We start from the raw sequence: 17,442 nt of genomic DNA, 5'->3' as shown, positions 1-17,442 counted from the left end.
ACTTGGTCTGTAAGTTGTGCATTTTCGCAGAGGATTTGTTACCATGAGTTCCTCAAATGTATAGCATTATCAAGTTGGACTTACCGAGGGAAAATTGTTGGCTTCATGGCTTGCGCTGCCTTCTATAACCCGAAATTTTCAATCTACATCCATTCCACACCATCCATTGTATATCATGTGTACACACCTCATTACTCACAATTCCTCGTGTAACAAGTTATGGAAAATGTTACTTAAGTTTTTATGTTCTAGCATTGCTCTCCCTAATAAAACCTTTTTTTTTTTGTTAAAAAATGCTAGGACCACAATTTTTGCCATAACTTACCTACATTGCAAGTTATGAATAGTAAAATAATAATGGTAGATTTATAAATTTACCACCCAACTCGCTGCATGGACAAGTTGCAGCAAAGTTGTATCAAAACTCAAAAGTTGTAGTCTATTTGTTATTTCCCAAACTCACCAACCAACGTGAAAGCCACTCACCAAGTCAACTCACCAACTCCCTCCACACATAATGTAAAGATGGATTTAAAAAGTCAGTGTTGGGTCTTAAATAATATTATTAAAAAAATATCAATTCAAAATAGCAATTACGCACAAGAACACAAATATTTACATGAAAAACCCTTTCTCTTTGAAGGAAAAAACTACGGAACAAACTTCAAATTAATTTCACTATTATCAAATTGTATATGTCTCACAACTAAAGAAAAAAATTTCTCTTATTTTTCTTTGCTCTCACACATATAAATTATCTTTTTTCAAATGTGACAACCCTTTTTCTCTATTCTTCAATTTGCGGCACGCCCAAAAACTTAATATATATTGTCATTATATATTACCCAACAGACACACTCCTAGTAGCACATGAATCCCATAATTCACTTGAACTTGGAGACTACTACTAGGCTACTACAACCTGCTAGCCACGGAATAAAAATACAAGCCCATATGTGGGCTTTTACTTCGTGGGCTGGACCACGTGCTTTATGCACCCAACAGTCAGTCATCCAACTATACACTTTACCATTCTTGCAGCTGAAATTCGTCTGTCTTTAATCTTTTACTACCTCAAGAACATGGCTGAAACTGCCTATGGCGTCACAGTGAAGCTCCTGGGGCTGCTTGGATCCCTTACTTGCCAAGAGCTCAGCTTGGCATGGGGCGTTCGAAACGATCTGACAGAGCTTGAGAGCACAGTCTCAGCCATCAAAGCTGTACTCTTAGATGCTGAGGAGAAGCAGGCAAGTGACCATAGGCTGAACCATTGGCTAGGGGAGCTCAAAGATGTTCTTAATGATGCCGAGAATGTGCTGGATGAATTTCACTGCCGAGTTTTGCAGAAGGAAGCAATGAAAAGATACGGGAGCACTAGCAAAAAGGTGTGTCATTTCTTTTCTAGTTCTAATAATCCACTTGCATTCCGTTTTGAAATGGCAAATAAAATCAAGGGTGTTAGGGAGAGGGTAGATGATATTGCAGATAAGAAAGATAAATTAAATCTTGCTGAAGGACTTGAAGATGGGAATATAACAATGCACCAGAGGGACATGACTCACTCCTTTGTTCATCCTTCTAGTGTCATTGGTAGGGATGAAGATAAAGAAAACCTCATACGTCTTTTGATGCACCAAGATGCTGGGAGAAATGTTAGTGTAATTCCTATAGTTGGGATTGGAGGATTAGGGAAGACCACACTTGCCAAGTTGGTGTATAACGATGAAGTGGTAGTTAGCCATTTTCAATTGAGGATGTGGGTGTGCGTTTCTGAGAATTTTAATGTCACTAGGTTGATAAAAGAAATCCTTAAATCTGCAGTTGGTACAATTGATGAGAATTTGAGTGTGGATCAGTTGCAAATTCGCTTAAGAAAACTTTTAGAAAATGAAAAATTTCTACTTGTCTTGGATGACATTTGGAATGAGGATCGTAACAAATGGATTGAATTGGAAGATTTGTTACTAAGCAGTTGCAATGGAAGTAAAATCATAGTGACAACACAGAATAGTTTTGTTGCTACTATTATGGGCACTGCTCCCACATACAATTTAGATGGTCTAATCCAAGAGAATTGTTTTTCTTTGTTTGTCAAATTGGCTTTTAAAGAAGGAGACGAAAATCAATATCCAAACCTCTTGCAAATTGGAAGAGAAATCGTAAGAAAATGTAAAGGGGTTCCATTGGCAGTGAAAACTTTAGCCGGACTACTTTATTCAAAAGTTGATGAAGGTGAGTGGAAATATGTGAGAGATAACGAGATATGGAATTTAGAACAAAAGGAGGGTGACATCTTACCTGCATTGAGGCTCAGCTACAACCAATTACCCTTTCACTTGAAGCGATGCTTTGCCTATTGTTCTCTATTTCCAAAGGATCATGTATTCACTAATCTTCAATTGATTCAATTTTGGATGGCTCATGGAATTCTTCAATCACCTGTCAATGAAAATCAAGAGTTGGAAGATGTTGGTGACTTGTATATCAAGGAGTTGTTGTCAAGATCTTTCTTTCAAGATCTTGATGTGCAACAAATCTGCTTCCATACCTTTAAAATGCATGATCTTGTCCATGATCTTGCACTCTCAATTGCCAAAGGTGAGTGTTCAATAGTGACCAAGGATTCCTCTATTTCTACAGAGGTTTGTCATTTGTTCTTTTTTGACAATGACCAAGAAGTTACAACGCAATTAGAGAAATTGAGTAAAGTTCGGACTATTATTTTTGAAACTAAACAACCAGTCCTTATTTGAAGCATGCATCTTAAGATTTAAGTATTTGCGAGTGCTTAATTTCAAAGAATCATCTTTTGAGGTGTTGCCAAGTTCTATTGGTACTTTGAAACTTTTGAGATATCTCAACCTATCAGGTAATCGCATAATTAAGCGACTTCCTAATTCCATTTGCAAACTGCACAGTTTGCAAACTTTACTACTTGCTGATTGCGAAAATCTTGAACGGTTGCCCAAAGATATGAGGTTCATGATCAGCCTTAGGTTTTTGATGGTTACAACAAAACATACATGCATGTCGGAGAATGGAGAAGGTTGCTTCAATTCTCTTAGATTTTTGGTTATAGGTGCATGTGGACGTCTAAAATGTCTGTTTGGGGGGATGGATGGACGCCTCGCCTATCTTCGAACATTAATTGTTGGCAAATGTCCTAATTTGACATTTTTGTCACTCAGTATCAAAAACCTAACTGCCCTAGAGTTCTTGTGGATTGGGAATTGTAAAGAGCTTATTTTGATGGAGGGAGAAGACTATCAAGATTTGAAGTTGAGCCTCCGAATATTGAAGATTGTCAATTTACCCAAGTTAGAGGTTTTGCCCCAGTGGCTCCAAGCATCTGCCAACACTTTACATTGCCTAGAGATTGAATGTTGTGAAAATTTTACTGCTTTGCCAGAGTGGCTACCACGTCTAAAATCACTTCAAAAACTTAAAATTACCAATTGCCTTAAGTTGTCATCTCTTCCGGAGGGAATGCAAGCTCTCACCACACTAAGAGAATTGAAGATTGAAGACTGTCCAAATTTGAGTAGAAAATGTAGAGAAGAAGATTGGGCCAAGATTTCACATTTACCAAAGATTTTTATTGATGAGGACAATGGAAGTTCAATAGACACAGATGACAACATCAGCGATGATGAGGTAATGGCATATTTGACTTCTTGTACTATGATGGCTTTAACAATGGTATTGATCGAATCCTAAATGATGGCTAATGCTTAGTTTCTATTTCCAAAACCTAAACTCCTTTTTCATTAAAAAAAATTCGAAGCATTTTTTGTTCAAATTAGATTTAAAGTAATTAATTAAAACTTAAAATATCTTTTTGGATAAAATTGAATTTCCAAAACTAAAGCAGTCTTCTAAACCTTTATTTTTCAGCTGCCCTTCCTCAACAAAGAAAATTGAAAAAGAGAAGAAGTAACATTGAATCCTATGTAATTCATGGAGGAATTAAATCTTGTTTCTGGAACATTTTGTTTCGAACTAAGGCTAGAAAGGTATTGGCACCCAAAAACTTGATTGAACAGAATAAGTTTTTCTTTTTCTTTTGGAATTATGGTTTTCCTAGTGTTATTTTCAGCTTAAGTTTCTTATATATATGATTGCAAATTTCATTTCAGGAGTTCTACACAAATCACAACCAATAGAATGCAAGTGTTGCTCAATTCAAAGTCACATGTACCGTCCGAAATCGAAAAAACTTCTTCATTGCAATTTGGATTAAGAGATATAAGTAAATAAGTATTGTATTAATTTTGATTTGCCTTTAAGTGCTGTCAATAAATAAATATTTCCATTATTGTGATTTTGTATTGTGAGTTCACCATTCTAGACACAAGATTGTTGTTTGGGAGTATGCCATAACTGAGTGGACTGGTGGCAGATGGTTGGTAGGCGACACCTGGTTTAGGTCCAGGAACCAACTTTGACCTCTTGCAATGGTTTACAAACCAAATAATAGATCCAAAATATAGAAATTGGTTACTGTGAGGCTGTTCATGTTAAATGCAGTTGTGGCAAAAGTGAGGTGGTGTTGGTAGGATTTAAATGATAATCTAATATATGTAAGCTGTATTTATTGTATTCTGGGTCTGAATCAGTTGATGTGTAGTATTTAGTTCTCCGTTTAATTGGTTGGGTACACCGGATTGTTTTATTTTAGTTCTTTGATTCTGTTTCTAGATCTGCTAAACTTCAGACATATGGTATTGTGTCTGGGAATTATAAATCAGTTGATGTGTAGTATTTGATTTTGTATATATATTTCATCTCTAGGAGCTTAACTCATTTTGTTTGTTTTATAAATTTTAGCGGTTTAAGAGTTTCTTCTATTGTGATTTTGTAACCTTGTTTTGACTACCATGTGGTACTATGTGAAGGAACTACTTATTTTATAATTCATAAAAAATGATATTTTGATATTTCCAAGTTTGTCTGATGTAAAGATAATGATAACTCCATGGCCCCCAAGTTACACCTTAATTTCTTAACTCCACAAACATGTTTTAAATTGTATTTGTGGGGGAGAGTCGGTTTGCTTTTCATTCCTATCCTCCCTATTAAAGATGTCTTTCCTTGCTAGGTTGACTTTCATTGATAAATGGTGGTCAATGCAGGCTTGCACCATAGCCTAGAGGGAAGAATCTTTTTCTTTTTCCTCTTTCTTTTCCCTTTGTATTTTTCTCTCTGCCTTATGTTTTTCTGCATAAGGTAGTTTTCTTCAATATATGTCTTTTTATTTATCAAAAAAAAAAAAAAAAAAAAAAAAGAATTTAATTTTTCATCTTTAAGATGTAATGGGCCACTGCTTATGGTTGACTACCATCTTTTGAGTGACTTTATATGAGTGAAAATCATGATGTGGAAAATGGAGAGAGAAATGCTTTAAAGAGTTGCTAGGTCTATATATTTACTTGCAGAATGCATTTGAGGTGTTTATTGGTTTAAACATATGGTGTCTTCTCAAGTGCTGAATGCTGCAACTATGAATTTTGTGCTTTGCTATGTGTGCGTTTGGCATTGGCTTAAAAAGCCAGCTTTTAGTACCATTAAAATCATCAGTTCAGTACCTGATGTTTGGTTGTGGTTTAATCAATACTATATTGTTGACTATATCTGTAGGACATTGTTAATTTTTTTTCAATAAATCATTAATTTAATGCCCATGTAGGAGCTAGTGCGCACTAATGTACATCATGGTTTTTGCAGGCTTGTTTTCTTTTAGCAAAATTGAATCCTTCGGCTACATATAACTCTAATGGTCCTCTACTGGGAGGAGATGTTATCTTCACTGACGATGTGAGCTTTGAGGTCTTCTTGGATCATCTCCAAAGACGTTCAATAAGTAGAATACCATTACACCAGCACATGCAAATGTAATGTATTTATCTTTAATTTTTCTTTTCCCATTTCTTGTACAGGAATGCATGACTTGTATTAATTTTTCTTGTTGGTTACTTATCAAAAGAGGGGAAGAGGGGGGTGGGGAGAGTTTTCTTCTTGGCTATGATTCATAATATATAAAGATTACAATTTTTATATTACTATAGTAATTATTCAAATTAATCAACTACATGATTTCACTTGGCCAGTGTTTGGTATTTTGTACATTTTGTATCTGGAATACATCAATTTTAAGCCTAAATCTCTATAGTCCTTTGTTAGTGTTAAAACTATGGCTTTCTACAGATGATTATGTTTAAAATTGAAAATAAGTGAAACTTATTCTTCTAGCTTGGATAATCTTGCAAATTAGTCTAAATTGGACCGTTCTAAAAGCATCTACAGCAGATGTGCCAAATGCCAAATATTTGGCACATTTGCCACACTAAACACAAAAATGGAGCTTTATCAGATGTTCCAAATCTCAAAAATTATGCCACATGGCTACAGTACCATCTCAAATATGAGACGGTACGGACAGAAATAGTATAAATTTTTATAGTTTTTTATTCTCTTTTCTCTTCTCTCTCACCGGTTCCCTCTCTCTTCTCCTTGTACTGGTTATTATCTCTGTACTCGTCTCTTAGGATCTTCGACTAGTCCGAGATGTTCACTAGTAGCGACGACGGCGTAGCTCTGACGACGACAGCACGTTCCGTTGGCGACGACGGCGTAGCTCTGATTCCTCTTAATCTCTCTCACCCTCTGAAGCCGCCACTGCCGATCTTGCCTAGCCGCCGTCAATATCGCTTAGCCACGCTCGATCTCACTCACGGGCCAATCTCACCCCGAGGCCACCGTCAATCTAACCCTCTTCCCTCTCCTCTCTGTCTGCCTTTCACTCTGCCTCTCTCTGGTTGTGGGATTTTATTTATTTATTTATTTATTTTTTGCTACAATTTAGGTTGATCTGATATTGGTGAGTAATTATGGTGGTAGGTTTGCAGTAGAGGTGGGTTGTAGTGGTGGTGATGGTGGGTTCTGATATGATGGGTAAGCTGTGGGGGTGGTATGGGTTTTGTGTTTGTTTTTTAAATTGTAGGCGGCAGGTGGTGGCTCAGTTGATTTGGGTGGTGGTCGGCTGTGGGCGGTGACAGTGGCAGTGGTGGTGGCTATCGGTGTTGTTGCGGCAGTGGATATTGGTGGTTGGTGGTTGTGTCATTGATGTTGTTGCTATTGTTGATGATAATGGGGAGGAGATAATATATTATTTTAATGTGTAGTAAATATTATTTTAATATATAGAATTGAATTATAAAACATCTGATAAATGAGATATTATAAAATGATGTAGTAAAATAATAAAGTAGGCTTTTGGTGTGTTAAAATGACATTTTTTTTTTTTGCAACATCTGCTACAGATGCTCTTAGATAGTTTGAGCTTAATTCTAGTCTAAAAACTTTTAAGCAATCTGGTCCGTATCAGAGTGTGAGTTATGAGTTAGAAGATCAGGTTGGGCTATTCTGGGCCTCTAGGTTATAAACTTTGAGCCAAGACTGGATTAGTCTCGTACTTGGAAAAAACTTACACAATTTTTTTTTTTTTTTTTTTTTGATGAACTAACAATTTTATTAAGCAATAAACAAAACTAGACAGGCAGAGAGAGAGCCTTGGCTCTAATAACAGAAACAAAGCAAGGAGGCCTTAGCCCCACATCAAAAGAGCCAAAGTAGTTGTTTGACAAAGACCACTTGGCTAAAACATGAGCAGCAACATTTGCTTCTCTAGCCACCCAATTGAAACTACAATTAGAGAAATTCAATTTTAAGGCTAAAACATCAGAGCAGATGGTTTTTATTCTCCAAGGAACATCCCAGTTAGGACAATTCAGTGCATCAATGCAAGACTTTGAGTCACTCTCGATGGAAATGGAGTTAACATCCAAGTTTGCTGCCAAGTGAAGGGCACAGATTATAGCTTCAACCTCTGCCTGGAGAGGGAGTGTGGTGTTCACTCTTTTAGAACAAGCAACCGCCACATCCCCTCTCCAATCTCTAGCTACAGCTGCAATGGATGAACCCACAATGTTGCAAGTAGCATCTACATTGATCTTAATAGTGTTCCTATCTAGTTTAGACCAAGTTGATTGGATCTTATTGCTTGTTGACCCCATCGGAATATCAAGAACCTTCCTAAACTCTGCAACAGATCTGGATATCTTTAACAAAATCTCATCCAAATTTGGAGATACTCCCTCAAATTGAACTTCGATTCTTAACTTTCAAACCACATCACATATCATTGCACCATATAGTGAAAACTCTGCCTTATTAATTGAATTTAGCCCAATTGTATCCGGAGGGGAGATTAAGGTTTGAATGAATTGGGAGGAGGAAGAGAGACCCAAACCATCAAACCTGAACCCCCAATGGCTGTTGAACCAAATAGCTTTAGTAAATGGGCACATAACAAATAAATGGAGACTAGTCTCTTCTTCCATGCCACATAATGAGCAAGACCTATCTCCAATATTTATATATCTAGCCAAAAAGGATTTGGTAGGGAGACAATTTGCTGCAATCCTCCATAAATGCATTTTTAGTCTCTCATGAATCTTGGTTTTCCAAATTTCTCCCTTAGACACATCTTGACTAGTAGGTGGGTTCTTTCTCCAGCCAAGCCAGTAGGCTGATTTCATTGATATTTGCTCATTAGAAGTGTCAGTCCATATCCACTTGTCTGCTTGTGAGTGAAAGGAAATAGGAATTCTTTGAATAGCTTTGACAGTTTGTTCATCAAATAAGTTTCTGAGCTTATGACAGTCCTACCCTTTGTGACTTGGATTAATGAGTTAAGATACAATCAGTGCACTGTCTAGATTAGAGCCTTCCTTTGGGCAAGGGATGAAAGAAGGTATATCAGGAATCCACGGATCCAACCAGGTTCTAATAGAATTCCCATTACCAACTTGAATGCAAGCACTTTGAGCCATAAGATGTTTTGTACCTTCAATGCTTCTCCAAGTGGGAGATGAACTACCCACTGTTTGGTGGTTCAGCCAGTTGGTTCTAGCCTTATATTTTGCTCTCAATAACTTAACACAAAGATAGTTTTTTTTTTTTTTTTTTTTTTTTTTTTTCCTGACAGTGTCCACCAAGCCAATTTGGAGAGAAGAGCTTGGTTGAAATCTCATGCCTTCTTAAAGCCCAAACCTCCTTCCTTCTGAGGCCAACATAAGGACGACCACACCATTGGGGTCAAGTATTGTCCCTCTCTTGATTTTGGGTTCCACCAAAACTGTTTTATCACCACATCCAATTGCTCACACAGAGCTTTTGGGAATTGGATGGTTGACATGTGATAGGTTGGAATGGTCTGAGCGACTGACTTGATAAGGGTGGCTCTCCCTGACCATGATAGGTTCTTACTTTTCTAGCTACTCAATTTATTTTCCAATCTTTCCTTCACTGGTTGAAGATCTTTGCATCTACTGGAAGTGAAGAAAAGTGGAACCCCTAGGTATTTTGTATTGGGTGGGAGCTTGTTGAGACCCCAGCAGGATTTTATTTGATTTAAGAATTGCTGACTTACCCCTTTAGAGGGAAAAATTCCAGATTTCTCCACATTCACTTTCTGCCCTGACCATGAACAATATTTCTCTAGGCAGATCTTAAGAGACGATAATTCAGATATCTTGTCCTTGGAAAATAAAATAACATCATCTGCATAGCACAATTTTGAGATGGGAAGAGCATTACTAGACACTTCAATTGCAGTAAGCTGCCCACGATCCACTTCTCTACTGATAAGCCTCATTAGCACTTCACTTCCCAAAATAAACAAATATGGTGACAGTGGATCTCCCTATCTAAGGCCCCTAGATTGGGTGAAACTTGGGCATTTACCACCATTAAGCAGCACTGAATATTGCACAGTGGACAAACATTGATTAATCAAATTTGTAAACTTGTTGCTAAATCCAAATGCTTTGAGAGTCAGAGATAAGAACTTCCATTCCATCCGGTCGTAAGCCTTTTGAAAGTCTATTTTAATGCCCAAGAAACCTTTCGTCTTCTTTTTTTTCTTGAAACTATGCACAACTTCTTGGGAAATTACTACATTCTCAGTGATCCATCTATTGGGGACAAATGCCACTTGAGCTGGGTCAATCATATGCGATAAGAGAGGCCTTAATTTGGTCACAATGATTTTAGATATCACCTTATAACAAACATTACAAAGGCTGATAAGGCGAAACTGGTTGAAATTGCACGAGCCATTTTTCTTGGGAATAAGAGCAATGAATGTTTCATTTAGCTCACTTAGAATCCTACACTTCGAAAGAAACTTTGTGTAGCTAAAATAATCTGGTTACCCACAGTTTCCCAATAATGTTTATAGAACAAGGTCAGGAAACCATCAGGTCTGGGTGCCTTGAGAGACTTCATTTCAAAAACTACTTTATAAATTTCTTCTCTGGAAGGAACTTTGCATAACTCCTCATTCTCTGCCTCCGAAATACATGGCTCAATTAAATTTTCTAAATCTTCAGGAACATCATTGCATTCAGATTGATACAAGGATTTAAAATTTTCATTGAAATAGTTTTGGATTTCCTCCCTTGTATTTATCCATGATCCATCCTCCAACTTGATTTCATTGATATGATTCCTTCTTCTCCTCACCAAGGTGGAAAGATGGAAGAATCTTGTGTTCCTATCACCCTCCTTGGTCCATAACTCTCTTGATTTCTGCTTCCACTTTAGATCCTCTCTTTCCAGCCAATCATCAAGTTCCAGATTCAGTGATGCTTCTAGCTCAAGATTTTTCCTTCTAGGGTTTGAGACTTGTAACCGAGCAATTTTTGCCTCTAGCTCCTTAATTCTTTCTCTTGAATTCCCAAAGAATTTTTTATTCCACCTTTTCAAGTCCCTCGTGGTGGCATCCAGCTTTCTAGCAAGTCTATAACCTTGTGAACCCTCTACAGACGATAGCCAAGCATTCTCCACTACCTCTTTACTTGATTCCTCCTTAGTCCACATTGCTTCAAATTGGAAAGGTCGATCTGGAGTTGTATCTTCCATGCATGTATCCATAAGAATAGGGTTGTGATTTGAATTTGAATTACTTAAGTGTCTAATTCCAACTTTGGGAAGATTGTTTGCCATTCATGATCACAAAAACATTGGTCTAGTCTTTCCTTGATATTAGCTAGCCCCTCTCTTCTATTTTTCCATGTGAATGTTGGCCTAGAAAACCCCAAATTGATAGCCCCAATGTTGTTCATGAAGCTTCTAAGACCATTTACTGAACTCTCAGAGACATTGGATCCTCCATTTTTTTCCCTTGACTCTTTAATCCTGTTGAAGTCTCCAAACACAGCCCATGGCCCTGAAAATGCTTTCACCATCTCTTCAAGTTTGACCCAAAATCTTTTCCTTTTGGCTCTTCTAGGAGGATCATAAATACAAACTAATAGCCAAGGAGATCCAACCGGGTCTGAGTAAATTAATGCAGCTATAACATTACCATCAGAGAACACCTCCAAATCAACTCCCATCCTCCAAAATAGGGCTAAACCCCCTGCTTTGCCCATCGCATCCACACAGTATGAATCAAAAAAATTCAGCTTAGATTTCATCTTATCTATATTGGGTGACTTTAATTTTGTTTCAGATAGGAAGACTAGATCCAGGCATGACTCACGGATTAGCTCCCTTATAGCTCGGATAGTCGAAGCTCTGCACGCACCCTGACAATTCCAAGCGAGGGCCCTCATGGGTTAGTAACTTTTGACTATATACCAGACCCAAGATGATATAAAACCCCAATCAATTCGGAGCTCTACAGGATGAAATAACCCCCTTCACTTAAACCACACTACTTTCCACGACACATTCTTCACTACACGTGCTCAACCAACAAGTTACTAGTAACAGAAAATATAAATAAGAAGCTTATATAGAACTTACAATTTGGGCTTTCTCAAATTCAGATAGGGTCCTTGATGCACGATCTCCACGATCCCACCCATAGCCGGAAAAAAACTGCCTCACAAAGGAGGCAATCCAGCCCACACAGCAGCAAGGAGCCACAGAGGGGCAAGAAACAGCCACTTTCCGTAGCAAAGCTCGCGAGACTGGCAGAGAAAAGCTTGCTCGCACGATAGCGACTGAAGCTTATCGTACACCGAGATAGAAAGGAGAGACTGGGCTCTCAGATAACAGCTTTAATGTACTTTGTTTCAACTGATGATTACAAATTTTTTGTTTTTTAGATTGACAGAAAAGAGGAGTTTTAATATATCAAAAACTATACTTTGGAAACATCCTCAATTATAAGAATGGCATTGGGTGAAGGAACAGTTTTGAGCATATAAAGCTAAGGCATGGCCAGCCCCAATACAGTATAAATGGGACTAATGAAAGTCTGCAGAAAGGAACTGTGGAGCCTTCATTTTGGCTTCATCCAGTAGAAACCCTGCACTCCCAAGGCACATCAGTGAAGTATTTTGTTTTTGTTTTTTGATAATCAACACATCAGTGAAGTTAAGAGCTGCTATTTGAACTTTGCTATCAAATGCCAACTGAAGGAACCCCAACTCGCCTGTAAAATGAACTACCTGGATCACCAAAACAGCTGAAAAAATAAAAATAAAAATTAATAGTTTAGTCAATTCGAGATGACTAATCTCCTGAATGTTAAGAGAAAGAGAGACTTTTTGGGTTTAATTCTACTTACTTCATTCATAATTCCTACATACATAAATACTAGTGAGGAGATAATTCTCATCACAACAAATTCCTAAAATAGTTTGAATTGAAATACAAATACTAATCCTAATCCTAATTTACTGCAGAAATTCTCATCCTAATCTACTGCAGAATCTTATTTGGAAATCAACAGCTTTATTTGAATTATCTTGAAAACTAACACCCCTTATCTTCTTATATTGTTATCCACGAGCAATGCAATCTCCTTTTCGTGTTGTTTGAACCATAACAACAGCCTTTGCTTCATCATGATTGCATCCCAAGTGAGATTGGACTGCCAAGGTTATTAAAACTGATCCCATAGAATCCCTTATCAACACCTCTATGAAAGTTTATCTTGAAAACATTTTGCAAGGGAGGCCTCCACTGTGGCACTATCCGGGGAGACTCATTATGCAGTGGGTGTTATCCGGCACCCAAAAACTCCAACAGCTTAGGTACTCGCCCATCAAGCTATCTATAGAAGCTTCTCGTTGGTCATGTCTACATCTTGCCTCATTCCTATTCCACCATAGTAGCCAAGCCGTTATGTAGAAAATACCTCAATCCAACTAATCCCTTCTATAAAGCATTGAGGCCACCAGTACCTCAAAGTTATTTATATAATCAAAATCCTTTTATCCATAGAGATAGGACTAGTACTCCACACCTGTATTGCAATTTGCAAATGGACAACTCCAAAGCACATGGACAACTGACTTTGTACCATCAAAACAAACTTCACATTCAGTGCTTGATCCAATTTTCATTGCATATAAAAGAGTATTTGTAGGGAGAATAGCCGAACATGCGCTCCACATGAAAGTAAGCCTTATTTAGAACCACGATTCACCAAAGTTTTTGCCATTGATGAGTATTTTTACCACCAAATGAACTCTAGCCCACCAAATCATGCCTTTTCGATTTAGCCAATAGATGATATGTAGTGGCGACTTCAGAAATTTTGTCCAGGGTGTTCCTATTCCACTTTGAAAAAATTTCGGGTCATTTCAGTCTATTTCGAGACGTTTCGGTAAATACCGGCCGAAATTTAAGATTTGGCCGGCATGAAGTTTGTACTTAAAAAAAAAATGTTCTTAAAACCAAAACAAATTTACATTCTGTACACCGAAAAACCTCAAAAGGAAAAAAAAAAAAAAAAAGAAATGAAATGAAATGAACAAATGTAACCGTACAATAAACTATAAGTTCATTTGAAATATTAATAAAATTATTAATTATTGTTGTTTAGTTGTTTCATTAATTTGTTTGTCTTTTATAAACTATAATTATAAAATTGGGTCATGCTAACGAGTGTCCTAAGGGCACTCATTAATAATCCATTTTAAGAAATTTTTGACATCACTTTTATGGGAAATGAAAAAAGTTGTCAAAACATTAATTGTTTTTTTTTTCTTTTCCCATAAAACTTTCTTTAACTGGATTCTTAACCAGTGCCCTAAGGGCACTTCTTAGCATTTCCCTATAAAATTTGTTGTTTCATTAATTATAAAATTATTAATTGTTATTTAGCCTAACATAATTTAATTTATTTGTCTTTTATAATGTATTGGTTAATTTAATTATACAGCTTTAATTATTGTTGTTTAGCGTAACAATAAACTATATTGCTTTAATTTGTTTGTCATTAATTATACTGCTTTAATTTGTTATATTGTTTAGTCCCTTGTGCACATTCCACATTTCATGTGTAGCACAATAATTAAAGCAGTGTAATGTGCAGCACATTACACTACTTTAATTATTGTTTACCCAGCCCCAGCCCATCAGCCCATCTACCCCCTCCCACTCAACAGACAAGCACAAGCCTGATGCCCCAATCACAATAGTCTGCCAATCAGAAAATTTCACAATCACAATACACAATACACATTACACTAAAAGACAATCAATATCTCAACAACACCAACACCAACACCAACAGATAAGATAAAAGCCAAATTCAAAAAGACAAAAAACAACACAGGTAAAAAGAAAAATATAAATAAAGGTAATTTGGCCAGCCAATCAGAGAATTCAAAAGAGAGAGAGAGATACTGAGTAAAGTTAGACTATTAAAGAATAAAGAAAGAGAACCATTGTTACTTTCATTTCATTTTTTCATTTCAGTGAGATAAAGAGAGAGAGAGACTGAGAGAGAGTTAGAGAGAAAAAGAGAGAAATACCTTGAGGGAGGGAGCACCGAGCGGCGAGCACCGAGCGGTGAGTGGCGAGCACTGAGCATCAAGCACCGGAGCAGAGCAATCTGCGATTTACGATGAGGGGCGAGCGAGCGATGATGACAACGAGCGATCTACGACTACGACGACGTGATCTGTGAGCGATCTATGGCGATGGCGACGATGTGACCTTGGGTTTGGTTTGTTGGGGTTTGGTTTTGGACCTTTGGTTTGCTCTGTATTAGGGTTTTTTTTTTTGGTAAACACTAAAACACCTCTGTATTGGAGTTTGTTTTGCTTTTGCTCTGTATACAGATTAAATATAATTTTTTTTTTCAATTTTTTTCAGGTCAGGGTGTTCCTGGGAACACCCTGAGTTGTACGTGGCGCCGCCACTGATGATATGCACTCTTAATTGAATACACACCATTTTTCATTTAACCTAGATGAGCATGTCATTTGCCATGCTTCAGCTCAATGGATTAGACTTAATGATCTCGGCGTCAAACGACGAAAACACTTACTATAAGTTGTGCATTCAAGCATTGGATTTGTGGCAGTATGAGATCATCTATTGTAGCATCATCAAGTAGGACTCGCCACGGGTAAACAACATTGAAAATCGTTGGCTGGGGCAGCCATCTATCATGCCAAATTTCACTCTAAAACACAGCATGCACAGGCAATACTATTCCCAAGGAAAAGAAGCATGATTTTGAATTTTTAGTTGACAAAATGCTTGTAGTAGGGAAGTGTTTTCGACTTCAAAACTATGTACAGTGAGGATTATGTATTGTGCGCCAAACGCCAACATCACTTCACTAGTAAGACCAAGTTGAAATGCTGTAAATGTTTAAAGCCAGTCTCCCATACCTTTTCACTTGACAAACTTTTGCCTAACTTTTACTCAACTAATGATATTTGAGCTCAGACTACCTCCGCACCCAACAAAAATTGTTTAGTATGGAGTTTAATTCTTGACACAAATCATTCGGAAGCCTATAACAATCGCATAAGTCGGGTGTTGGGGAGATAACTACCTTGAAGAGCTTCCTTGAATAGTTAATATAACATATAGAGACAAACTTTAACCTAGAAGACCTAAACTCAATGTGTATGTGCTCTATTATCTTATATTAACCACTCATTCTTTTCATCATTATTTAATGTGGGACTTCACTCACATGTGTAACTCAACAATTTCTCCCTCATGTGTGAGTCTTTAACTCTCTGTGGGCTTCAAGACCTCTTCGTGGGCCATGAACAAGTCCTACTCACTTTCTCTTACCTAATGGCCTTTCTCTTCACTAGCATCATCCATGGGCCTTCACATGTCAACTCCACACATCTTTTATCCTCCATGGAAATTTGACACCTTACCGTTGTCTAGACTATTGGCAATATTACTCCTTCGTTGGGCCTTTTCCAAGATTGTTTGTGTGCGCTTTATGGGCTTGCTTGGTGTAATATACCGCCCCCACTCCAATTGCGAAAGGGATCCGCCTTGCTCTATTTGCGAAGGGCTCATTCCCACTCCAACTACGAAAGGAATCTCGATAACCTTGCCACCTTTGCCCCACACCACCATGGGCTCTGATACCACTTGTTTGGGAGATAATCACTTTGGGGAGCTTCTTTTAATAGTTAATATAACATATAGAAATATTCTTTAACCCAAAAGGCCTAAGCCCAATGGATGTGTGCAGAATTATGTTCTATCAATCACTCAATCTTCTCATCATTATTTAATGTGGTACTTTATTCACACGTGTAACCCAACATCGGGATAACTTGAGACAAAAATTTGATAAAAGACTTCATGTCCCACTTGTGTTAAGCACTTCGACTTTGACTTTCAACTCTGTAACTTTGGCCCACTCGATACATAATCTTTAAAAAAGTTGTTTTCATAGCCCTTCCCACCCAATATGGAAGCCCCCAATACTTTTCAAAGTGTCCTATTCTTTAGATCTTGAAAGCACCTTGGATGGCAATCAGGGTTGATAATGAGGCATTTTTGCTAAAGAAAAACATTGTTTTTTCACCATTAAGTTTCTCCACAGATGCTTGCTCATAAATATCCAAAAGTATAGAAGATAATGATGCTTGACAAAAGATGAGGCTATCATCAACAGTCTAAATATTTGCTATGCGAGGGCCCCAATGACTTAATTATAGCCACACCATGAATACTACGTTCTAATTCTGCCTTTCTCAACAAAGGCGATAGGCCGTCAACACAAAGTAAGAAAAGGTAAGGGGGGAATCTCCTTCCTTCAAACCTCGCAATGGATAAAAATAAATCTCAAGGTACCCATTTATTAATGCTGAACATCAAACAGTACGTTGTTTGTTATACATTCAATGATTAAGGCAATCTATTTATCATGAAAACCCATTTTCTCATTATAGCTTTTAGGTAAGTCCATTCAACCCAATCATAGGCTTTGCTTAAGTCTAAATTCAATTCCATATAAGTTGTCTTACCCTTCCTCTTATTTTTCATTTAGTGAAAAATCTCAAAAGTAATGAAAATATTATATTTAATCATATGACATGGCCAGTCTTTTCCATTTCATTTTTGGTTGTTGGCAACTTGGCACATCAAAGC

General features: G+C 37.3%; 2 protein-coding genes across 7 annotated transcripts; one reads left to right on the top strand and one right to left on the bottom strand.

Moving 5' to 3' along the window:
• The first annotated feature begins 1,047 nt into the window (after nt 1-1,047).
• LOC115988004 (disease resistance protein RGA2-like) lies at nt 1,048-6,016 on the top strand. Of its 6 annotated transcripts, XM_031111627.1 has the most exons (4): nt 1,048-3,654; nt 3,895-4,013; nt 4,137-4,194; nt 5,725-6,016. In XM_031111627.1, the coding sequence occupies exon 1, from the start codon at nt 1,083-1,085 to the stop codon at nt 2,751-2,753; it is 1,671 nt and encodes a 556-aa protein (XP_030967487.1). In that variant the 5' UTR covers nt 1,048-1,082; the 3' UTR covers nt 2,754-3,654; nt 3,895-4,013; nt 4,137-4,194; nt 5,725-6,016. The 6 variants fall into 6 exon arrangements, with proteins under 6 accessions (XP_030967487.1, XP_030967489.1, XP_030967490.1 ...); XM_031111629.1 differs by lacking the exon at nt 3,895-4,013; XM_031111630.1 differs by lacking the exon at nt 4,137-4,194.
• A 4,205-nt stretch (nt 6,017-10,221) lies between these two features.
• LOC115985424 lies at nt 10,222-10,983 on the bottom strand. The gene has a single exon (XM_031108364.1). The coding sequence runs from the start codon at nt 10,981-10,983 to the stop codon at nt 10,222-10,224; it is 762 nt and encodes a 253-aa protein (XP_030964224.1).
• Nucleotides 10,984-17,442: the final 6,459 nt, after the last annotated feature.

The sequence above is a fragment of the Quercus lobata genome, chromosome 4, assembly GCF_001633185.2.
Source record: "Quercus lobata isolate SW786 chromosome 4, ValleyOak3.0 Primary Assembly, whole genome shotgun sequence".
Taxonomy (NCBI): Eukaryota; Viridiplantae; Streptophyta; class Magnoliopsida; order Fagales; family Fagaceae; genus Quercus; species Quercus lobata.
This window is presented reverse-complemented; position numbering and strand designations above follow the sequence as displayed.